The 24,549-nt window shown below is 42.5% G+C and overlaps 1 protein-coding gene across 5 annotated transcripts in view; it reads left to right on the top strand.

Annotated features, from left to right (window-relative positions):
• The first annotated feature begins 2,310 nt into the window (after positions 1–2,310).
• The window catches only part of ERICH2 (glutamate rich 2), a 38,177-nt gene continuing 15,938 nt past the window's right edge, over positions 2,311–24,549 (top strand). The window contains exons 1-10 of one of the 5 annotated variants that reach the window (XM_075529620.1): positions 2,311–2,479; positions 2,567–2,612; positions 4,802–4,837; positions 6,456–6,486; positions 6,728–6,776; positions 7,107–7,143; positions 10,546–10,641; positions 13,885–14,033; positions 20,552–20,736; positions 23,833–23,890. In XM_075529620.1, the coding sequence (XP_075385735.1) occupies positions 4,821–4,837; positions 6,456–6,486; positions 6,728–6,776; positions 7,107–7,143; positions 10,546–10,641; positions 13,885–14,033; positions 20,552–20,736; positions 23,833–23,890 (622 nt within the window). In that variant the 5' untranslated portion in view covers positions 2,311–2,479; positions 2,567–2,612; positions 4,802–4,820. Of the gene's footprint in view, positions 2,613–4,801; positions 4,838–6,455; positions 6,487–6,727; positions 6,777–7,106; positions 7,144–10,545; positions 10,642–13,884; positions 14,034–20,551; positions 20,737–23,832; positions 23,891–24,549 lie in introns of all 5 variants that reach the window. The other 4 variants (XM_075529621.1, XM_075529623.1, XM_075529622.1 and 1 more) reach the window with 4 other exon arrangements.

Here is a 24,549-nt window from a genome sequence, read left to right as displayed (position 1 = left end):
TGTCCATGAAAAATCGTGGCATTTGATAAAGAAAGCTGATTGTAGGGTGACTTAAAATTTGTAGTATCTTTTTTTTTCTCTCCCAGATCAGAACCAACTCTTGATACTATATCCAAGGGTCTGGTGCTCAGCGGGTTAAGGTATGGTCTACCTTTGGGCACTGCAGCAGTCCTGCATAGAAGTTGTTACAGTGAGTAAACTATGTCAACAGCTGAACAAGTCAAGATAAAACGTAGGCTATTTTTCCACGGAGAAAAGTAGTATGACCACAATGAATTCAAATAGACATTAGACTGGACACTACTTATCTTTAATCTTTACAAGGAGATTGAAAGTAGATTCTTTTATTCAAATTGTTATGGCTTGTGTTGGGTGACAGCCACCAGGGGATTCCTCTTCATGGGGACCCCAGGTGTGCTCCAGTGTTTTCAAGGCTGTGACCTTGAGGAAGCAGGTGGCCAGATCTGTCTTTGGAAGCCCTTCTGGATCCAAACAGCCAGCTTTGGGGTCGTCAAGTGCTTAACTGTTTATTCCACCCAGGAACTCCATTTACTCACATAAATAATATTTCATTCATAGTAATATTAATAATTCCTGACCAAAGAAAACCCACTACCTATTCCAACTCACAGAGCTCCTATATAGGATTTCTGAGACTACAACTCTTTCTAAGCAGATTAGCAACCCAAAGCCTAACCCACCAGCACTCCAAAGGTTCTGAATAATGGTAAGAGCTAAGATTTATTAATTAAATTGTCAAGTTCAGGCTCTGTACCCAGACCATTACTTACTTTCTCTCATTTCAAATTCTGGATCACAGAGACAAGTAGTGAGGTAAATTTTGTTCCCTTTTTACACTTGACGGAGCCCTGGTGGCGTAATGGTTAGTGCTGGGCTGCTAACCACAAGGTCAGCAGTTCGAAACAACCAACAGCCGCTGTGAGGGAGAAACACGAGGTTTTCTGCTCCGATAGAGTTATAGTCTCCAAAACACACAGGGTCCGTTCTGCTCTGGCCTGTGTGTCACTTTGAGTCGCAATCCACTCGATGACAGAGTGTGTGTGTGTGTGTGTGTGTGTGTGTATTTCTTTGGGGGATTGCACTTGAAGACCCTGAGAAGGTGGAAGCTCTCAACTCACTGCCACTGAGTTGATCCGACTCATAACCACTCCTCCATGTGGAGAAGTTATTTTTATTCTCCAAAGTCATTGATCCAGTTTGCTGTTACTTTCAGGACGACTAGTGAAAACACTACATCATAAAAAGTGGATGTGAGGTCTTCATTTGATTCTCTGTGCTTTTGTTGAGGAAAAGAGGGGTAGAAAGAGGTAGCAAGAAGTTTTTTTTTTTAAGAATAGGTTTTATTCTGGGGTTTTCTTACATTTCCTGGGAGTGGACATGGAAACGGGAAAGGCCACTCAGATGGACCAAACGCCCAGAAAGGTTAAATAGAGATTATGCCTCCTTATCGCGGAGCTACTAAGTGAGATTCAAATCCAAATTTGATTTCAACAAAAGGGCCCCCATAGAAAACTGGTTGCCTAGCAACAAATGGAACCTAGCGACTTCCACAACCCAAAGGAAGGAAAAAAACAATTCCTTCCCAGAAGTCAGGCTTGAGGGGCAATTAGAATTTTCTAGTCGAAAAGCTGTCTCCCCCGCCCCCACCCCCTTTTGTGACAAAAGCAATTTATTTCAGCAAAGGAGGCGGTCATTAGCCGGTGTCAACTTCACTTCCTCAACTACCGGTTTAACAATCCCGGCGCGAAACGAGCCTGCATCCGTCGCGGGACGGTGGCAAAGGTGTCTCTCTGGCTAGCATCCCTCGAATCGTATTCCTGGGGAGACTGGGTAGCCCAGAGACAACCCGCACCCCCCGGAAACCGACGATCCTGAGACTCCTTCAGGTGGGGGAGCCACGCTCGACGTCGCTCGTCCACAGCCCAGAACCCCAGCCCCCACCCCGGCTTCCCCTTTCCGCCCCCAAGTTTAAAACGGCACACCCAGCCCCGGTCGCTCTCCCCGCCCGGAGGAGCAGGTATGGACACGAACATCTCCATCCCCTTCCCGTCCGTCTTCCTCGAGGTAATCCGCGGGTCGGCGGACGCGCGCCCGAGGATCTACGTCCCCAAGTGTGAGCGCGGCGGGCACTTCCGGGCCACGGGGCTCTTTCCCCCCGCCCACCGGCGGCTCCCGGAGCTCGCCCCGCCCCCGCCCCGCCTCCTTCAACCCACGCCCCCACCGCTCCCGGGCCTGGCCCCGCCCCCCGCCCTCGGCCCCACCCCTTCAGCGGCTCCCCGGGATTCGCCGGCGCTCGCCCCGCCTCTCCGCCGCTCCAAGGGCTCTGCCGGCGCGCGCTTCTGTCGCCATGGCGACGCGGCTTCTCCGGCTGCTGGCTCCGAACTCCGAACGGGCTGCGATCGAGGCTTGCGGTCGGTGTCTGCCCTTCGGCTGGGCGGCGTAAAAGAGGCTCCAACCGGTGAGAGGCGCGGCGTCCTCAGCCCAGCCCTCCGCACGCACTCCCCCAGGCAGCGCCTAAACCCGGGCACTTCTCTGTCTCCTCCAGGCTCCGACTGTGCGGTCCCCCTGCTGCCGAGGCGCCGCCCGCGCAGGTAGGACGGGCGCGGCTCCCACTGCGCGCTGTTGGCGGCCGCGCGGGCGGAAATAAAACGTGGGGGAGGGATGGTGGTGTCTGACTTTCATCTGTGCTCACACACTCACCTGCCGATGTCTCCTCCCCAAATAGTGGAAACAGCCCCACTCCATCCCTGGACCTTTCGCTGCTTCCCCTACCCCCTGCTTCCCTGTCCTGGTCACCACCCTCTCCATCTCTCACAGTTCTTGGGGGTTGTTTTTTGTTTGTTATTTTGGAAACAACTCAATAGTCAACAGGAGCAAACAGTGGTTAAGATATCAGTACCCTCCAGATATATGAGGGAGCTTCAAACCTTCGTGAGAAATTGTCCTTATTTTTTAACTCATTTTTCCCCATGAACTTTGTGAAGCCCCCTCATAACTTTCCGGAACATAGGAGTCGAAATCAGACAATAATTATCTGCGTCTTGCTTTCATCTTCTGTAAAAATGAGGGGTTTGGACCACAAATCATCTTTAAAGCCCCACTAGTCAACCTATGAAATGATAAGGTTGATTTCAGACCCAGACATTTCGGTCTTGGGGCGGCTCAAATGGGTTTAGCCTGCAGCCCTACAGCATCTTCTGGGCTGGGAACCTTTTGCTTTTCCTGTCAAGAGTCATTTGTATATTTTTAACATCATTCAGGGGCCATACTGGTTAATTTATTAAATTAAACCTTCCCCCTCCCCCTTAATAAGATGGCCGGGAGAAAGAGGAGGCTCTACTCCTGTGAAGATGTTCAGTCTTTGAAAGGCACAGGGGCAGGTTTATCTGGCCGCTCAGGTCACTGCGAGTGGGAACAGTGGATGACAAGGAGCGAAGCTGGGGCTGGAACTGCCGCTCGGTGGGGAGGCACCTGGCATCAATGCTTTGAAGGCCTCATCCGGGCCTCTGGCGGCTTGTTTCCCACACCTGATGTAAACGAACCTGTGTCATATGATTATCATTGGATTTTCTAGAGGGTGTAGGCTCATTGGCTGACTCTATCCCCATCCAAGAACATTTCTCTTTAAAAAGAAAGACAGACACTAAAAATTATCCCCAAGTCAATTTGTTCCTTTTTATTATTACTATGTGAAGTTTTATTTTAAGTAAGCAAGCACTTCTCAGTTTATCAGAACTGAATTCCAACACCTTTGTAGGGATTTCCCGGTACCCACTCCAGAATTGCAGCCTCCTCCTTTGTGGTCAGTTCTACTCTGCCTAAAAAAAAACATTTTAGTTTATTTAAATAATTTTTGTTTGTTTTTTTCTTTTAAACTATCTATTTATTTTAAATTATTTTATTGTGGGCTTGTACAATTCTTATCACAATCCATACATACATCCATTGTGTCAAGCACATTTGTACATTTGTTGTCATCATCATTCTCATAAAAGAATGTTTTTACAAAAAGAAGTCAATGTGAGTCCCAATGAGATTGAGAAATTTCATGTTCTACTCTGTCCTTATATCCCACTTAGTCCTTTTAACAATCCAGCGAGCGAGACAACTTTGTGTTCCCATTATACAGATGGAGAATCCGAGGCTTAAAGAAGTTCAGCAACTTTTCCAATTCATCTGGGAAGTGACGGGGCTGGGATGTGAATCCCATCTCTTTCACTCAAGCGCCCTGTGTTTTAAGTATTACACGGCTACTATATTATCATTGAGCCATGTGGCCTTTTCATTGAATTCGCGACCCCAGCAGGAAAGAGTCTCATGGGATGATGAACAGTTAGTATCCAATTAGGATGAAAGAAGGATCCAGCGAGGAGACATGCCTGACTTCTGTCTGGTGGCAGCTGGCCTTAGGCAGATGTAGAGATGGATTCTCCTGCCTTGTGTAGCCAGAGGAAAGAGGATGCCAGATGTGACTTCTGCACCATTTTCACTGCAGGCCAGCCCCTTGCCCAGAGGCACTCGGCTTACATGGTCAGTGAGTTAGAAGGCCTGCCACTCTGCCCCGTGCTCTCATTGCCCCACACTGCCACTGCTTCTCCACGCAGAGGTCTCGGGTCCAAGGTTTCTCTACCATGGTGGTTCTTTCTGGATGTCCTGGGATCCCGCTGATCTTGATTTTGCAGTGATCATTGGGGATCATTTCAAAGAGGATGGGGGAGAAGGATTTAAACAGAGAAAACCTTAATATAAAATAATGAAGTATTTCTTTTACTATCCACAGTCTTGGCCCTGAATTTTTTATGCCAGAGATCCTTGGGTATGTATAATAATAATAATAATGAATTTTAGTGCTTGTGATGTGGAGACAAGTGACAGAGGGTAAACAAGTGGGTTGCTATTTAAGAAAAATTCCAGGAGGACCTCTTCCATACTTCAAATGAAATCAGTCAAACAAAACCCATGAGACTGATTTTTCTCTTTAGGATTAGAATGAAAGTTAATAGATTGGAAAATCGGTCCTCCCACTGGGTAGTTGTTAAAAAACCTCATTCACTGCCATTGAGTCAATTCTGACTTATAGCAGCAACCCTGTACGCCAGAGTAGAACTGCCCTCGTGGGTTTCTGAGGCTGTACATGTATCTTTACAAGAGCACACAGCCTCATCGTTCTCCCATGGGTAATTGCTAAGACAGGTTTAAAAAAGTATAAATAGCAATTCATAAAGAACAAATGATAAGTTATAAGTATTAGTAAGCATAAGAAGAGCTATAAGAATAGTGTTTTAAAGTGTGCCTTTGAATAAAATCAAAGGTCAGTCTCTAAAGGTATGTATTCAGATGTTATGTAAAACATCACATCTTGAAATATGGAAAAATAGCTGCTCTGGCCACATAGATGCTGTGAACCTGGTTTCCAGGATCCCACTGAGCTGGGCATCCAGCAGCTAGTTTGACTATGTGGTATGTTTTATTCTGCTGGAGTGAGGAAGAACGTGCTAAGACACACATGAGCCAAGCTGAACTTCTGCTTCCTGGAGTCAACTCAGCAGAAAAGAGCAGACCTTAGCCTGCTGTGGATTGTTCTTGATGTAGATCTAGAGTCCAAGTTATGTAAAATCCAAAAGATATCCATTAGAAGGTTAATTGATACATGTATTTTCTTCCATAGACCTTATATAAACTTGAATGTGAGATTAAATTAAAAGCACGCCAACTTCACTGTCACAGTTGATGCCGTCTCAGAGTGAATCTAGATTGGGTTTCCAAGGCTGTAAATCTTTTACCCAAATAGATCACCTCAACGTTCTCCTGTGGAGGGGTTGGTGGATTTGAACAGCTCACTGTGTGGCTAGCAGCACATCACTTACATGCTGTACCAAACCCATTGCCATTGAGTTGACTCTGAATCATAGGACAGAGTCCACTGACCCACAGGGTTCTAAGGCGGTAACTCACCGGGAGAGCAGACTGTGAGAGTCTCTGCTACGTGGGACAGCTGGTAGGCTCAGGCAACCAGACAGACATCTAAGCACTGTTCCGTGACTGGAAAATAAACCAAACCCAGGCCCACAGCCTCAAATCTGTTCTGATTTCTGTGCAGGCAAATAGCAAATCTTTATGGAAGCAGATAGCTTCATCTTTTTCCCTGAAGCTGCTGATGGGTTTGAACTGTCAACCATGGCACTTAACCACTCAGTATCTGTCCCACAGTGCCCCTCAGGTTCCTTTTAGAAGGGTTAATTCCTCTAACATGAATTTTTTTAAACTAGTTTAAAAATGCTGTCAGCTTCTAATTAGAATGAGAATAATTCTACTAAGTGTAATTAAAAATACATGAATACCCTACTGGTAGACTGAGTTCTGCATTTTGTTTATATTTTAAATTTATAGAAGTATTTAGAGACTTATGAAATCAATATTTTGTCTTCTATCAGGAATTATTCAGGCAAGATAGGTGATGTAAAGGTAAGAGTATGTACCTTAAACTACTTTACAGGATGTTCTGGGTCATCAATTTATATCATGTTTGAATAATTGGTATTTGTATAAAAGTACATTAGACTAAATGATAGAAAAGTGTAAGTACTGGTAATAAATGATCTCAAACACCTCAATATATTGCATAATAACACATACATAATAACACAATATTAATACCACTAATACATAATAATGGTAATAGTCATTTTTATTTCTCCTATTTTAGGAGCCAAGAAACAGACAGGATGACAGATTGTTAGTGTGTGATCCAAAGGGTAAGTACTTTGGATAGTTACGAACAGTGGATCCAGGCATGAAGACTGTGATCTAAAGCTGAGCGCACAACTCTTTTCAAAATAGTAAACCACCGAATCGTATTGTACATGGAGTATAGATCAGTGAAATGGCTTTAAGAAGCATGTGTTTAGCCACTAGTTTGTTCTAAATATAAGAAGATAACTCACTGGGATGATTGAGTATTGTTCCATGAGTTGGTCATTGGATTCTTTATGTGATGGTTGGTCCCACAAAAGTGCCCAAGTATTTGCCTACCATTAGGGACCTCACGAGTGCTAAATTACTAAGGTGGATTTCCTCCTTTTCAGAGACAGCAGCGACTGGACCAAATGAAGCCATGTCGGGGTAAGAAGCTCCCTTTGGTTGCACAGCCGATCCACGCATGCCACCTAAGCCATTAGCACCGATCACCCAGTCACTTGTCACCAATTAAGTCTGAAAGGCCACAAATGCTCGGCTTAAAACACCTTAGCTTTGGCTTCAGTCAACGCAGTGGTTACTCAGAGGGAAGGATATTTAAAATGAAAAGTCAATGTTGATAAAGATGGAGAAGGGTTAGATAATACTCATTTCCACTTTTTAAAGCTTTGTTTGTTTCAACAGCTTTTGGGGGACCGAATCCACACATATACAGTTGAAAGCTTTTGTCTTTTTTTTTTAATTAGGTGCCATCGAGTTGATGGCCTTCTGTAGGACAGCATGAACCATGGTCTGTCCTGAGCCATCCGCACCGCCATTGTTATGTGTGAGCCCACTGCTCCGCGTCAGTCCATCTGGTCAGGGCCCTCTTCCTTTTTGCTGACCCTCTACTTTACCAAGCATGATGTTTTTCTCCTAACTCTGGTCCCTCTTGATAATTTGTCCAACGTGCACTCTGGCTATATTTCTTCCTAGATAGATTTGTGCGTTCTTCTGTCAATTCCTGGTATGCTCGATATTCCTTACCAGCACTGTAATTCACATGCATCAGTTCTTCTGTCTTCCTTGTTCATTGTCCTATGTCCACATGCAAATGAGGTGACTGAAAATACCGTGGCTTGAGTAAGGCACACCTTAGTCTTCAAAGTGACATCTTTTGGTTTAACATTTTAAAGGCCTTTTACAGCAGGTTTACTGGATGCAATAAATTCTTGATGGCTGCTTCCACAAGCATTGATTGCGTGTCCTAGTAAAATTAAATCCTTTCCAACTTGAATAATCTCTTCTCTGTTTATCATGGTGTTGCCTCTGGATCCATTGGTGAGGACTTCTGTTTTCTTTAGGTTGAGCTGTAACCCATTGGGTTGATCCCCACCAGTAAGTGCCTCTAGGCTTACTTTCAGCATAAAAGGTTGTGTCATCCGTGTAGCACAGGTTGTTCATGAGCTTCCTCCGATCCTGATGCTGCGTTCTTCTTTCGATAGCCTAGAAGACAGGGTAAATGAAATGGTGGTCTCACCATAACCTCGATGCATGCCTATCCTGATTTAAAACCATGTGGTATCCCCTTGTTCTGTGTGAGCAATTGCCTCTTGGGCTACATGCAGGTTCCTCATAAGTTCAATGAAGCGTTCTAGAATTGCCACTGTTGATTGTGTCGTCCACAGTAATTTGTGCTGATCCATACAATCAAATGCCTTTGGGGACTCAGCCTCTGCTTTGGGCCAAGATCCATCTGATGTCAACAATGCTATCCCTTGTTCCACGTCCTCTTCTGAATCCACCTTGATTTTTAGCAGTTTTCTGTCGGTGTACTGCTGCAACTATTTTTGAATTATCTTTGGCGCATACTATTACTTAGATGTAATATTCATGATATTGTTGAATCATCTGTCCTTGGAATGAGTACAAATATGTATGTCCACTTCTTTTTTCTTTCTTATGTTTTAGTACAGTGACTTTGCATTCCTTCCATCATCTTTTGGCCATTCAATATTTGTCCACAGAATCCTTTAATTTTGCAGCCTCAGACTTGATTGTATTTCCCCCTAGTTTGAGAAATGCCAGTCATGTTCATCCCTTTCTAACTCAAGGTCATGCAAATTTCATTACAATACTTTCCTCTGTCTTCTTGAGCTGTCCTATGAAATCTTGCTCTCCAGCTCTTTTGTGTCATCATTTCTTCCATTCTTTCTAACTTTATTTTCAAGAGCAAGTTTCAAAGTCTCTTGGATAACCACTTTGATCTTTTCCCCCCTTTCTGGTCTTTTTAACAACCCCTTGCTTGCTTCATGTATGATTTCCTTGATGTCATCCTGCAGCTCATACTGTATAAAGTCTGTACTATTCCATGCATCAAATCTGCCCTTGGGATGCCCTTTGAATGCAGGAAGAATGTACTTAAGGTGACAACATTGCTGTTTTAATTTTCTTCATCTTCGACTTGTGTGTGAGCAATTGATGGTCGGTTCTGCAGTCAGCCTCTGGCCTTGCTCTGACCAAGCAGATTATACCCGGAGTCCTAACATTCCCTTGCACTATAGAAAAGCAGTGTTGGAACTGGACAATGAGGTACTCCACATCCCAACGTAGTCAAATTCCAGGGGTAAATTGAATGCGAATTGAGTCAAAATAAGAGTAACAACTTATTCTCTTTTTCTCTTCAGTAATTGCACCTGTTAATCAAACTGTTGTTGTTTGGGTTTTGTTTTTTGTTTTTGAGGATAAATGATCATTTTCCCTTTACTCACTTGCAAAAATGAGTTTGGGCTCGGTAGGTTATTGCTTGGCACGAGGGAGGAGCAGGGTAGGTAGTGTAGCCAATAAGCTTCACAGGTATATAATTTTGAGTTACTTTGGGTATCTCTTCTTGCGTCAAAAGTAAATCAGGCCAGTCCTGGAGAAGAACAGAAAGGCGTGGAGAACATGTGAACTGAGGAAGAATTTCCATCAGTTTAGTTTGCCTCCCACCTGCTTGTGAGTCCCCTTGCCTGTCTGACACAGAGTTGTCCATAGCCGGGCTGGGATAAGCAAAGGAGACTTTTTCTTCTGATTTGTTCTAGTTCAGTCACAGGGAGAGAATATGGATCACATAAACCAGGAGTTTCAGGTGTCTATGCACATGCACGCAAAAAACAAGCCAAACTCACTGCCATCAAGTCAGTTCTGCCCCTATGAGTTTCTGAGACTAACTCCACAGGAGTGGAAAGCCTCGTCCTTTCCCTGTGGAGTGGCTGGTGGTTTTGAACTGCTTACCTCTCAGCTTACCAGGGCTCCTTCTGTGCATACGGAGCTCACATTTATCATTCCCATTTCTCCTAAGGGCCCAATATGTGGAAGAGTTGTCCATCAACAAGCTGCGTTTAATTAATACATAAATCTACATAAATCTTTAATGTAGACAATGTTGTATACATAGGGTGTAGTCCACAGATTCCCAAACTTATTGACCTTCTGCCCCTTTTCAGAAAACAAATTACTCATTGCCCCCTGACAATTAAAAACATTTATACTGTAGCCCATAATCCAAAATAAAGTGTAGGTATCTGCTTTCACAGCCCCTCTCCCCTGGATCTTTCCAGCACCCCTCCCCCAGCAGGTGTTATTACTCACTTTGGGAAACACTGGTGTAGACCTTTCATCTGTTGGCTCTTTTGGTCAACCGTTCAAATATACTTAAAAGTATACGGGAGGTAGGTGGCTAAAGCCAACAAACTGATAATAATCAACTCATAATTGGGTTTGGACATGTTATCCCTATATCTTAGTAATCATCTCTTGTCTTTTCTAAAATGAAAGCTATTTTTTATTCCCATTTTTATATTTAAGTAAATGCCTCTTTGGATACAGACCAACCTTGGCAAGCAAGCTTTATTCCTCAGCAACACAAGCCTCTCTGAATGTAGCTAAGACATGGTCAGAAAAGTAAGTGTTGAATAATTTTTATTTTAGGCGCATATTTGACAAATAGAAATTATTTTCAAAATAAAACTTAAAGTATAAGTTTCAAGAAAAGAAATTCTTCTTTCCAATAGAAATTTGAGGATATTTTGTAACCATATTCAATGATTATAACAGACTAAGGAAAACATTTAAGACTTAGATCTATTTTCTAGTATAATTATATAGTAGACTACCTAGCCTGACTAACCTTTATAATTTTAGTACTTACTAAATTATGTATACATTTTGCTTCCAGTTGGTCTTATTATATCAAGTAAAAATTTGACTCTTTCCTCAATTGTAACTATTTAAAGTTGAATAACATCTTTCAGCATATACTCATTATCTGTGCAGCTTACGTGGTCAGAGACATTATTCCCATAAGTAAAACCGCTCTCTTAAGTGCGAGTCAATAGATTACGGTTGGAGAAGACACTGAATTTGGGTCCTCTGAGTCTCTGAAACTGCATATCACAGAGCCTCTGGGAAATGGGCAGAAAGGAATTCCTATTTTACTGTTAAAATGATGGATTGGGTCCGTTCTCATCTGAGTGTTTTTCTGGCATGTTCACCACTGCTGCCATTATCCTCAGAACATTAGGCATGTTGGCGTTGTTAATGTTTATATCCTTGAAATTGTTAAAAGTATTGTCAATTATTCAAATAACTAGAACTATACTCACCAAGTTCTACTCAAGGATAGGTACACCTTGCAGTTAGCAGCCCAACATGTAACCGTATGGCACCAGGTGCCTTAGAGCAGGGTTGGAGCATATGTGAGTGGTCATCACTGGTGGCTGCCTGGCATAAAAGGAGCATTACCAGGGTGGGAATTGAATATTTACGTGATTCTCAATTTTTCTCAAGAAGTTTCTTTTTGGCAGTTTTTTCTTCTTTCACAGTTAGCAGCGAGAAAAACCGAAGCCAAAATTTGCTGTGCATTTTCCATTTCCCGAGAACGGTATTAGTTTGGCAGCACATACAGGATGAGGGGAGGGTTCGGGGGATGTCCTCTGTTTCCGTGAGTGAAGACTTTCATTCACGCCCATAGGCTTGAACAAGTTATTCAGTCTCTTTGCTAAATGAGTGCACAGGCCACTAATCGAACTGCTTGCGTTCTGGATTTACATCTCGGAGGGATTAGAGCCATCATCATTTGGGTGGGAGGGGACAATGCTGTTGGTAGGCGCTGTTGGGTCTCTCCAGGTTCGTAACAACCCTATATACCACAGAACAAAACACTGTCTGGCCCCATCTTCATAATGACTGTTAGGCCAGAGCCGCGCTTGCAGCCATCTCACCGAGGGTCTTCCTGTTTCACGGCCCTCTGCGTTACCAAGCATGATGTGGTCTCCTGACAACAGGCCCAAAGCATGTGAGGTGAAATCTTGCCAATCCTGCCTCTAAGGGGCATTCTGGCTGTACTTCTTCCAAGACAGATTTGTTTGTCCTTTTGGAAGTTCATGGGATGTTCCATCTTCTCCACCACCAACGTAGTTCCAATGCACTGATTTTCCTCCTGTCTTCCTCACTCAAAGTCCAACTTTCACACGCGTAGGAAACCATTGAAAAGACCCCGGCTTGCGTCAGGCGCGCCCTAGTCCTCAGAGTCACACCCTTGCTTTTCAACACTCTGAAGACATTTTGTGCAGCACATTTACCCAATGCAATGTGTCTTATGGTCTCTTGACTGCCGCTTCCATGAGAATTGATTATGGGCCAACTAATTATGCAAGACAAAATCCTTGACCACTTCAGTCTTGTCTCCGTTTATCATGATGTTACCTACTGGTCCAGTCGTGAGGATTTTGGTCTTTGCATTGAGGAGTAATCTATACTGAAGGTTGCAATCCTCCATCAGCAAGTGCTTCAAGGCCCCTCACTTTGAGCGAGCAAGACTGTGTTATCTGCATGTCAGCAGTTCCTAGTAAGCCCTCCTCCAAGCCTGATGCCACATTCTTCTTCATGGAATTGTTTCTGTGATTATTTGCTCAGTCCTCAGATTGACAACCCTGACGCACACCGTTCCTGGTTTCCAGCCATGCAGTGTTCCGTTCAGTTCACACAACTGCCAAGTGGTCCATGTCCAGGTTCTACACGAGCACAGTAAAGTGTTTGTTATTCTCAAGACCCTCCAGAGTTCGTGATGATGTCAGCAGCTGATGCTTTTGCATAGTTTATAAAGTACAAGTCAACCTCCTTCCAGTGTTCTCCGCGACATTAGCGATGATATCCCGTGTTTCACAGCCTCTTCTGAATCTGGCCCGATGCTCCTTATCAGTGTACTGCTGCAACCATTGATGGATGATGTTCAGTAAAATTTTACTTGCACATATTGCTATTCTTGAATTGGCACATTTTGTTGGGTCACGCTTCTTTGAAATGGGTTCAAATATGGGTCTCTTCCAGGAAGTTGGCCAAGTGGCTGTCCTCCAAATTTCCTGCCATAGAGGAGTGAAGGCTTCCAATAAAAACACTCCACATTTCCAGGGGGAAAATAATACTTGGCATCTTTTTGTATCTTCCCAATGCAATCTAGAAGTTAAAGTTTATTAAACTTGGTAAAGGAGGCGTGTTGAAAGATCCTTAAGACCTCAAAAAGAATGGAGTTATTTTCCCTCCAAGCCGGTGTGCTTCTTCTCTGTATGAATGCAGTAAACAACAAGAATGTCTTGCCTCACTGTGTTATTATTCATATAAAAATTCAATTATAAAGACGGGAAAAAGGAAAATTAACCCCGTTTTAGTTCGGCTCCTTAAAAGAAAAAGCAAGCTCTCATATTATGACCAGGTTAATAGTATTGTTGGCCTGTCTCCTTAAGTATGATACTGAGCAGTGGCAGGAATTGATTCATAAACTTGAAGACAAAACAAAGCCCCACAGCTTGTATTTTTAAAATATTCTTGCTCCATCAGTATACCACAAGCACATACACAAGGTACTGATTCCACTGCTTGCCAAATGCTCTTATGTTAATGCGGAAAAGATACTAAGAACCTTTCACAATGATAGGTAGAAATAAAGCTTTAATCATCAGTAAAATTATTTTTATACTTCTCCACAAAGAAGACCCTGCTATTTGCTATTTAGTTTATTGTTACTATATTCTACATTTATGTTAAATATGTACTAGGTATTAAAGGAAGTGTCTGTGTATGAACCCTTACAGAATGTGACCCCAGGAACTATTTTGTTTTTCATGATCTATCTACTTTAACACTTAGGAGAGAAGTCTCTTCAGTGAATAATGAGAAGAAAGTCTCTTTAAAACATACTGACAATCGAGTATCTTCGAAGAGTACTGGAAATAAAGATACTTTAACACACCTGCAGTCTAAGCTGTGGTCATCTCCCTTCTTAAAAGAAGGCACAGGTAAATAGCACTTGTCTTTTAAAATTAACTGGGTTTCAATTCTGCCTCCTTCCTCCGTGACAGGGTGGTGGACAGCTCTGTAGATCTAGAGTAAGCCAAGGGAATCATTAACTTTCCCAGTCTCAGATGCAGCCAAACTTGGAGTCTGTGCCATATATTCCATAAGATGATAATGGCAGGGTAGACTGAATTGAGAGTTCATTCCAAGTTCCACTCATACAATCGCGATTGATCTGAGGACCAGACCCGACAGCTTTCTCTTTCTGCCAGCTGTGGAAGATGGTCTTGTGTCTCTCTCATTCTTTACTATTACTTTAAGTTCACATTCATTACAATTTTAAAAATGCATTTTAACGCTTATTTATTCAGTCTGTGAGAATATACATACCAGTTTAATCGTTTCTACGTGTCCCATTCAGTGCACTCGTGACATTCTGTGAGTTGCCACTGATCCATGCTTGCCTGCATATCACAGTTCTGGTGTCCTTGTAAAGACACGCAAAGCCTCACCAGAAGCACGGTTAACGGCCATGTGTCTGGGCCCATTCTGTTCATGGCATTATGTGTTCTCTGAGACAATGGAGATCGTGATGTTCTCCTCACTTCCTGCATGCTCACTAGGATTGCTTTGGAGGGCCCTAATTCTACCAACAATCTCTTCGAGGTAGCCCAAGCTTTTCCTGTTAGCAACCTTAAAACTCCTCTAGTCTCCACCCATTACTCAGGATCCAAACCACTTCCCCATTTTAGGCTTTGGCGAGGACAGCGCCACTTCTTGGTTCCAAAATTGTCTAAGTTATCTGCCATCCTGTAACAGAAATACCACAAGTGGGGGACTTTTAGCAAAAAAAGCATTATTTCCCAAAGTTTCGGTGGCTGGAAATCCTCATTCAGGCTGTGCACTCGAGGAGGCTTTCTCTGTTGATGGAAGGAGGAAACTTCTTGCCTTCTTTGAGCTTCTGTTCCTGAGCTTATGTCTCGGCATCTCTCTTCCCCTCCCTGCTTGCTAGCTTGCTCGTTCAATCTCTTTTCTATCTCAGAAGAGATTGACCTAATGCACCCCCTCCACTATTAATTGTCTCATTAATGCAACAAAGAGAACCATTCCCAAGTGGGATAAACCACTACGGGGGGTGGGGGTTATAGCACAAGCAAGAGGGGGCTTCATAAAGTTCATAGAAGTATTCCTTTAAGCTTTTCTTTATTACACCCCTTTGTATTTTATGGGGGGCATACTCAATTCATGACTATAAATACTTTTTTCAATGAATTCAGAAGATAATTAGAGGTTGTTGTGGTAAACAACAATGGAAGTGGCCTTATTTGACCTCTTCTGGCGTCCACACTCTCTCATGCTCCCACACTCCATCCTTCACTTCCTATTCGGACACCGGCCATTCCTCCCATGCCACTCTGTCTCTATGCTGGGCTCAATAATTTGTTGTCATGGCCACCCAGAACTCACAGACCATACTTAATAGGGGTTTATTAGGGCTCAATAATTTGTTGTCATGGCCACCCAGAACTCACAGACCATACTTAATAGGGGTTTATTAGAGACGTCAGTCGGCTACCACACGTCAGGATCAGCAAGACAGTAAGGCTAAGTCATTGGTCTCCTCAGCCAGGAATTCAGTCTCTCAAGTGGTCAGCCTCTCAGCCATGTGGCAGTCAACTCTCTGGTCCTCAGCCCATGGCCTTTGCCTCCATCACTCTGGCCCACAGTTCCATAGTCTGAGGCAGATGAGGAGAAGGTACCCCACAGTCTCTGTGCTGCTGCTCGGAGTCTCCATGCCACCGTCTCGGATGCTTCTGGGCTCCGAGGCCTCCGCCACTGCAAACACAGATCTTGACCATCCCTGAGGTCCCCGGGCTTCTTTCTCTGCTGCTGCAAAAGTGCCTCAGGCTCATAGCCAGGGAGGCAGGGCGTGTTAAAACGAGCCACCCCTTTATTAGTGTTACATGGGCCATATCTGCAGAGGCCCAGGCAATCATTGGGGAGACGAGTAGAAGAGGCATATGAAAAAATTTCATGCCACCACAGTTGTGATGGCTGCTACAGTGTACTTCAGGGACTCCTGGGGAGGAAACTGCTTTAGATTTGTGACATGAACTCCCTAACTCCCTATTGTGACCTTCCCCTGGTGACATCAGAGTGATGAGTCAGTGACCAGGCCAGGGACTCACTGGAAGGTCAGGATGGTTGGGAGCTGATGGAGACTGCAAAGGAAAGGGAAGCAGGTAGGTGGCGTAAATAGCCCAGCCAGCCCAGGCTTTGAAGAACTTCTACCCTCTCCAGGGTCAGGACTTTGTTCTTTCTCTTTGGTCTTTGTGTTCTTAACATTGCCAGTTGTCTCTAGTTCTACAGGATTTCCTCATTGACGTCTTTCAAATGCAAGTGTTGCTACATGAGTTAGAGTATCCTACATAGTTAACAGTAGCTCATGGCCAAACCCCCACTAAGAGGGCCTTTCACAGGTTCTCCCAGCACTCAGAATTCTACAAGAAAGAATGTGTGTAGCACAGAAAAGCCTCCACGAAAACAAGAGTCCGCATCCTCACCCAAAGAGATGCTTTTAGGAGACACAGATAGTTTTTACAAGAACCTCATGGGAGTGGATTTATTTTATGTCTGTTAGTAAAAAGTAACATCAGGCATGGTTAAGAATATGGACTCTGGAACCACACTGAGTTCCAGATCGACCACTTATTAGCTGTCAAGTAGGGCAAGCTTTTTTTTTAAATCATTTTATTGGGGGCTCATACAACTCTTATCACAATGCATCCATCCATCTATTGTGTCAAGCACATTTGTACATTTGTTGCCCTCATCATTCTTAAAACATTTGCTTTCCACTTAAGCTCTTGGTATCAACTCCTCATTTCCCCCTTCTTCTTCACTCCCCACTCCCTCATGAACCCTTGAAAATGTATAAATTACTATTATTTTGTCATGTCTTACACTGTCCAACGTCTCCCTTGACCCACTTTTCTGTTGTCCGTCCCCCAGGGAGGGGGTTATATGTAGATCCTTATAATCAGTTCCCCCTTTCAACCCTACCTTCTCTCCACCCTCCTGGTATCACCACTCTCACCACTGGTCCTGAAGGGATCATCTGTCCTGGATTCCCTGTGTTTCCAGTTCCTGTCTGTACCAGTGTACATCTTCTGGTCTAGCCGGATTTGTAAGGTAGAATTGGGATCATGATAGAGGGGGAGTGGTGGAGGAGGAAGCATTTAAGAAGAGGAAAGTTGTATGTTTCATCACTGCTACACTGCACCAACTGGCTCGTCTCCTCCCCACGACCCTTCTGTAAGGGGATGTCCAGTTGTCTACAGATGGGCATTGGGTCCCCAATCTATACTCCCCCTCATTTACAATATGATTTTTTGTTCTTTGATGCCTGATAATTGATCCCTTCGATCCCTGATGGTCACACAGGCTGGTGTGCTTCTTCCATGTGGGCTTTGTTGCTTCTGAGCCAGAAGGCCACTAGTTTATCTTCAAGCCTTTAAGACCCCAGATGCTATATCTTTGATAGCCAGGCACCATCATCTTTCTTCACATTTGCTTATGCACACATTTGCCTTTAGCAATCGTGTCAGGAAGGTATGCATCATGGAATGCCAATTTAATAGAAGTTCTTTCATTGAAGGAGTACTTGAATGGAGGCCCAATGTCCATCTGCTACCTTAATACTAAACCTATCAATATATGCACATAGATCTGTTTCCCCATCGTCATATATAAATATATTTACATATGTACATGCCTGTTTTAGGCCTCTATAAATTAGGGAAAACTCTTTAACTTTGCTGTCCTAAAATTTCCCCCTCTGTCAATGGCAATAACAGTCTCACCTCACTGGCATGTTGAGAGAATGAGTTAACATGTGTGAAATGCTCAGAAGAATGATGGCACATAGTGAATTTATTAGGATAATGTGTGTCAGTCCAGGCTGACCAGCGAAACAAATCCAGAGACACCCACATATGTAGTGAGAACTTTAATTGTTTATCCAGAAAACATCTCAGCCCAGTCCAGATCAAGTCCATAAACTGGATGTTAGCTCTTGTGCCTGATACCAACCTATAAATTCCTCTTCACACTCAGGCAACACATTCAGTGACCCAGAATGCAGGAAGATCACAGGCCAGTAGGTGGAAAGTTGAGTGGACCCAGTGGCAGTGGCGGCATCTCAGTGCTGGCTCCATGGGGCTCCATGGGGCTCCATGGGGCTCCTCCAGCTCCAGGCCTCTAGCTCCATCAGCGTAGCTCCATGTAGCTTATCAAGAGGAATGTCTCCCAGAGATAGTGGGTCTGGCCTCCAGTGAGCTACTTATCTCTGAAGTACCTCCAAATGAGGTCATCAAACTGCAACCTGATTGACAGGCTAACCTCCACCCCTTCACTCTGAATAGTCTCAAATTGACACCAGATTATATAACTACCACATGATAGTTATTAAATCATCCATCAGTTTCATGTGTGAAAATATTATAAGATCTGACAAAATCATTAAGCTTAAAAGTAAGTGGATTCAAAGAAAAATAGTAGTAAATAATACAGATGATTCTCTGCTACGGCCACATGAATAATGATAATGTGTGCTGGAGTTTGGGAATGTTCCACTATTGTGCCATGGACGTTCACCTCAAATATTTCTCTAATTCAGTTCCTCCCCGCCTTCTGTTACCTCTTCCTCTTAGCATTTACCACGTGAATCATATTTCGTCCAGACGTTATAAAGACCACCAACCTTTTCTTACTCTCTCTGTTCCCCATCAAAAATTACTCCTACCCTCCTATCCAGGTGTTCTTTCATACATGCAGAGTGCTTAAAATATTTCACTAGTGTCCCGTTATTCTCAGGATTAATTACTGACTCCATGGCTCCCTGGTCATGTAGTGGTTACACAATGGCCTTACTAATTTCAAGATCAACAGTTCAAAACCACCACCAGCTGCTCCACAGGAGAATGACAAGGCTCTCTACTCCCATAACGAATGAGTTTTAGAAATCCACAGGGGCAGTTTTACCCTCTCCTTTAGGGTCGCTATGAGTAGGCATTGCCTCTATGGTGGTGAGTTTGGATTTTGTTTGGTTTTCCATGGCTCCTGACTCCGAAGACTCTCCATGACTTGCCCATCTGGCTATGTCTTCCAGTATTTCAGCCCCAGCTTTGACCCTTAAGGAGCACCAGACTATCTGGCAGCAACACACATGCCATGCCCCCTCCGGTCTATTTAGACTGACTACTTCCCAAACCCCCATACGAGGTCCTCCTTAGTTGTATTTTGTGTCGTATCTTTCACTGTATTTTCAGGCTCTTTTCTAATGACCTGTTTTGGTTGTTACTACAGCTAGAGTGTGAAGGAGTGCCCCAAGATGAAGTTATGTCTGTTGTCTTTGTGCTCCTTGCACTCAGCACACAGCGAGGCACTGAGTGGGTAGTGGGTGATGCTTGTCCTGTCTGTTTCTCGGCCTCCTCCGTGTCGGTTTGCTGTGCGCTGCTGGCTGGCATGTCGCTGTGGCGCTAGAAGCTGTTCACCGGGTTTCCGCTACTAGCTGGGTCACCCTAGGCGAACACGTTTCAGCAAAGCTTCCAGACTATGAAACAGGCTAGACAGAAGGCATCGGCAGTCCACATCTGCGGGATCCCCGTCGACAACCTTATGAAGAGCAGCACAGCATGGTTAGCACCAGAAATCACGTCGTGTTTTGAGTGTCTTTGAACCTGACGGGCTTGATTTCTGGTGCTAACAATGTTGTGCTGCTGTTTTTAAAAATCATTTTAAATGTTATGTAAGCTCTGGTCATATCCAGAATGCTTCCCATTTCTCTTTCTGTGTGTGTGTGTGTGTTTGCATGTAATGTTTATGTAGAAAGTATTTTCAAGTATCCAAAGGTTAGCATGACCTACTTAGTAAGAATTATTTTTCATACAACATATGTACAAATATGCTTGAAACAATTGATGTATGGAATGTTATAAGAGCTGTAAGAGCGCCCAATAAAATGATCTTTTAATTTAAAAAAAAGTTGTATGAACCCCAATAAAGATTTATTTTTAAAAAAGAAAAAAAAAGAATTATTTTTCAATCTCCTTAGTGTTATGCTTACTCTCCAAGCTCTTTATTATCTACCTTTTCATAAGATTAACTTAGTAAATATATTTCTGGAGATACTTTAGTGTTAATTTCTTTTCTCTTGAATTTATCTAACTTTACAAACTATTCCAATTCATTAAAATTTCCAGCACAAAACACTACTACTATAGGTTCACTTTTATTGGTTTGGGCTTTTCTTCTGTTACTTGGCAGTCTTGTTACCCTTTTTTTGAAATAGAAATGAGGTAAGGTATTGCTGTGCTATTTAGTCAAGAAAAAAAATCTCCAGAACAGGAAGCCATACACTGCACTTGTACATGTGTACATTTGTTATAACGTAGATATAGCCATTTTTAATTTCTAGGCATTTCAAATGTTTGATTAAATTATGCTTACTCTGTTTTAGGTACAGTGGGGAAAGATGCAAACATTGCAAAACAGGTGAAAAATACCAAATATTGCCCTCAGGACACTAAGGACAAACTGTCAAAATCAACAGATGATGATGGTGAAGACGACACCAATGACAAAGATGACGAAACCAGTAACCCAAATAAGGTTATTCGTGCCCCATTAGAGTTAATGACAGAAGTGAGTTCCACTTGTGCATTATGGTTTAAGAAACCTAAAAATAATGAAATAACTAAATTGTGTACAGCCTTGAAGGCAAAAAAAAAAAAAAGAAAGAAAATGTAAAGAATCTGCCCCACATATAGATATTTACCTGAGTTCTCATCTTTCTTGCCTCTTAGCCAAGTTAGAGATGAAAGATGGTTGTTTATGTGACCTATACAGTGTCCTGGTAAAGCAGAGGTAGAAGTAAGAGAAGTTTTGGTATAAAACTCTAAAATGATCCTTAATGTTGAATACTTTCTACATAATGAGCACCTGCTAGTTTCTGAGAATGTAGAAGTAAATAAATAAGACAGATTCTTGCATTTGAGAATTAACAGGTACAGATAGGAAGGGGCTTCAAAAAGTTTGTGAAAAATTATTTTTTCGATTTCATTTTTCCATGAACTTTTTGAAGCCTGTGTTAGTACGGGTAGACAAGAGAAACAAATCCATGAACACTTATGGCTTTATAGAGACATAGGGGATAGAGATATCCAGCACGAAGGAAGGTAACAGCTAATTTGTCCACACAGCAGTACAGAGGGTTCAGTTCAGCCCACTTCCAAGGAACAGTTAGTGTACTGGAAGTGCTTGGAAGCAGACAGCTGAGTCTTTGACAGAGCAATGCAGGCAGTCCAGCCACAGGAAGTAAACAGCAGGGGTCTCCATGTGGCTGCTCCAGCACCCAGGGCTGCATCAGGGTGGGTCCATGTAGCTTCTCCTCAGGGATGTCTGGCAGGAAGTGAGTCTTGTCAGTAGAGTCTCCAAAGGAGTGACCCAAGAGAGATCAGTGTCTCCCACCTCCAAGAAGGAAAGTACAAGAGTTCTCAGAATTCTCAGGAGAAGGCCATGCCTACACAGAGGCCTCATTGGTTATATCTTGATTGAGAGCCTAGACTCCACCCCTTCACCCCTAATCCTCAAAATTGACAAACGATTATATAACTACCAAAAAGCCCTCATATAATGAAATACAATACAGCGATATACATGCTAGAGGAAAAAACATTTATAGGGTTCCCTGGGAACAAGCAAGATTAAATGCTGATTGGGAAAAGAAGTGGGGAGAATAAGGCATAAGAGAAAGGTTTTTAGAGGAAGAAATATGAATAAAGTCTTATAAACTTGAAGGGAGAAAAATTGAAGGACTTCACCTGGCAAACATGTAGAAAGGTGTTTGTATGGGAACAGCAGGGCAAAAACTCTGAAGCCTGAAACGTCACACTAAAATAATTACACCTAATCATATACTGATAATTCTATGGAAAACAAAACTATTTCACTGTACTGGTTGTGGTATCACAACCAACCCTTAACTAATAAGAGAAGATTAATAAAAAGTTAGTTGGAAAATGAAATTTTTAAATGATGGCATTTCTCTGTGAACATTTTGAAGTTTCTCTATATGTTGGAAGAACCTTTTAACAGTATGCTTTCATCCTATGCAATATTATCATATTTTCACATTATTTTGTTTAAATGATCACTTATATATTAAAAAGACTCAAAAACTATAAAAACATTGTTCATCCACACATGCATACTTTTGTGTATATCCAAATTTCTATTTGATATAATTTTTGGGGGGGCCTCAAAAATTTTATTCATATTTCTTGATATAATTGTGATAATGATTAATTTGCTTAGGCTTTATCTGAAAAACTCAAACTTATCTTCATTTATTAAAGATAAGATAGCTGAGTATAAAATTCTATTCTGACCTTTTAGGGCATGTGTTTTAGTTTCCCAGGACTTTTAAAAAGATATTCTATTGTCTACTAGCATGGATAGTTTCAGATCAGACGTTTACAATATCTATCTGTATATAATATCTTTGTCCACCTTTAATTTTTTCTCTGCATTTTTGTTTAGGGCAATTTTATTATGATGTGTCTTGCTTTGCTTTTCTTCATGTTTCCTCTGTTCCCTTAGGTTCCTGGATCTATGCATTTATAGTTTTTATCAGATTTGGAAAATGTCTAGCTAGTAATTCTTCAAATATTTTATATAACCTTTCTTTCTCTTCTCCTTCTGGACTCAATTTCACATGTTAGACCACCAGATATTGTCCAAAAGGTTACTGATGGTCTATGTATTTATTTGTTATACTCTTAAAGTAGGAGATTTATAGATATAGAAACATTCCTGGGAAATAATAAACATCCATTGTAAGCCTTCATTTTTTTTCAGCTGCACATTTTCAAAGACTGAATCTGTACCAGAGAAATACTAACATAAGCTGTTTATCTTTACTATCCATGCCAGTTCAATCAACTTATTTCTTCTCAAATTGAGAGGGTGTGCATGGACAGTATGCAGGAGAGCCGAGAGCATCACACTTATTCCATGCTACTTTGCCATCTTGCTGTTAGCTGCTGTTTAGTTGGGCCCCGGCTCAGTGATCTCTTGATCACAATGGAACAAAGCACCGTCCAGTCCTGCACCAAACGTATACTTGGTTGCAGATTTGATTGGACCATTAGAATCTGTAGGGTTTTCAATGGCTGATTTTCAGAAAAAAATCACCAGCCCGTTCTTCCTAGTCTTAGTCTGAAAACTCTGCTGAAACATGTTCAGCATCATAGTAACACGCAGGCCTCTATGAACAAACGGATGACAACTGCATATGAGCTGTGTTGTCATGGAATCAAACCTTGTGGAGTCTACATTCCGCAGAGAAGACGGTAATTCTACCATGACAACAGCAATGCCCCTCTCCTTGCCATGTTGTCATCAGGTGCCATCCAGTTGATTTCATCTCACAGACACTACCTTTTGGGTCTTTCTACACAAAATCCAGGAGCAGATCCCCAGGTCTTTCTGCCATGGTCCCTCTTGTGGGTTCTACCATCAGTCTCTCCATTAGCAGATAAGATGTTCCACTAGGACTCCTTACCTTTCCATAAGAGGTTATTAAAGATCCTCGATGATTGGTTAGGGACTCACTCATGGGAAAATGTGTGTAAATATTAAAAGCAAAATAATCAGGGATGGAATATTTTCTAGGAGGTTCATAACATATTTAAATTATCCCTGAAACAGTTTCTCAATGAGTTTCTTAATGTTTTCCAGTTTTTGAGAGCAGAAATGGACCGAGACTACCATCTGGCGAAAAAATTATGTCAGATGAGTAAGTACAATATATGTTTATACTTCCAGTCTTTTGCTACTAAGTAAATTCCATAGTATGTTAGCTGTTTCATTATCACAAGTCTAGTGAACGCTCCATGGCATTTCAGTAATTCCCTGATAGCAAATTAGGGCCTGTGGTAAAAGGGCTGATTTAACCTCTGGAGTACCTTTGAATGGAGTACGTTAATATAGATTAGTTACCACCACCAAAGAAGAACTGGTGCATTTGGATTATGGTATGGGCAAAGAATATTGAATACCGTGGACTACTAGAAGAACAAATGCATCTGACTCAAGGAGAACAGCCAGAGTCACCCATCGAAGCGAAGATGACCACACCTTGTCTTACATGCTTTGGGCATTTTATCAGGAGAAACAGGAAAAGGATATCATACTTACTAACGTAGAAGATGAACTGACACAATGGCTGCGACAATGAACTCAAACAACAATTGTGACGCGGGTGCAGGTGCATTCTGTTACGCGTAGGATTGCGGTGAGTTGCAACTGAGTCAATAGGACCTAACAGCAACAATTGCCACCACTGGAAACTACGTCAGAATCCTCACCCTGCTGACAGAGGACTAGTAACTGTTAGTCTTCAAAGAAAGCATAAAGAAGTGCCGGTTCGTCTAGCAGTCAAACCTCACTTAGTTC

The sequence above is a fragment of the Tenrec ecaudatus genome, chromosome 13 (genome assembly GCF_050624435.1).
Source record: "Tenrec ecaudatus isolate mTenEca1 chromosome 13, mTenEca1.hap1, whole genome shotgun sequence".
Classification (NCBI taxonomy): domain Eukaryota; kingdom Metazoa; phylum Chordata; class Mammalia; order Afrosoricida; family Tenrecidae; genus Tenrec; species Tenrec ecaudatus.
This window is presented reverse-complemented; position numbering and strand designations above follow the sequence as displayed.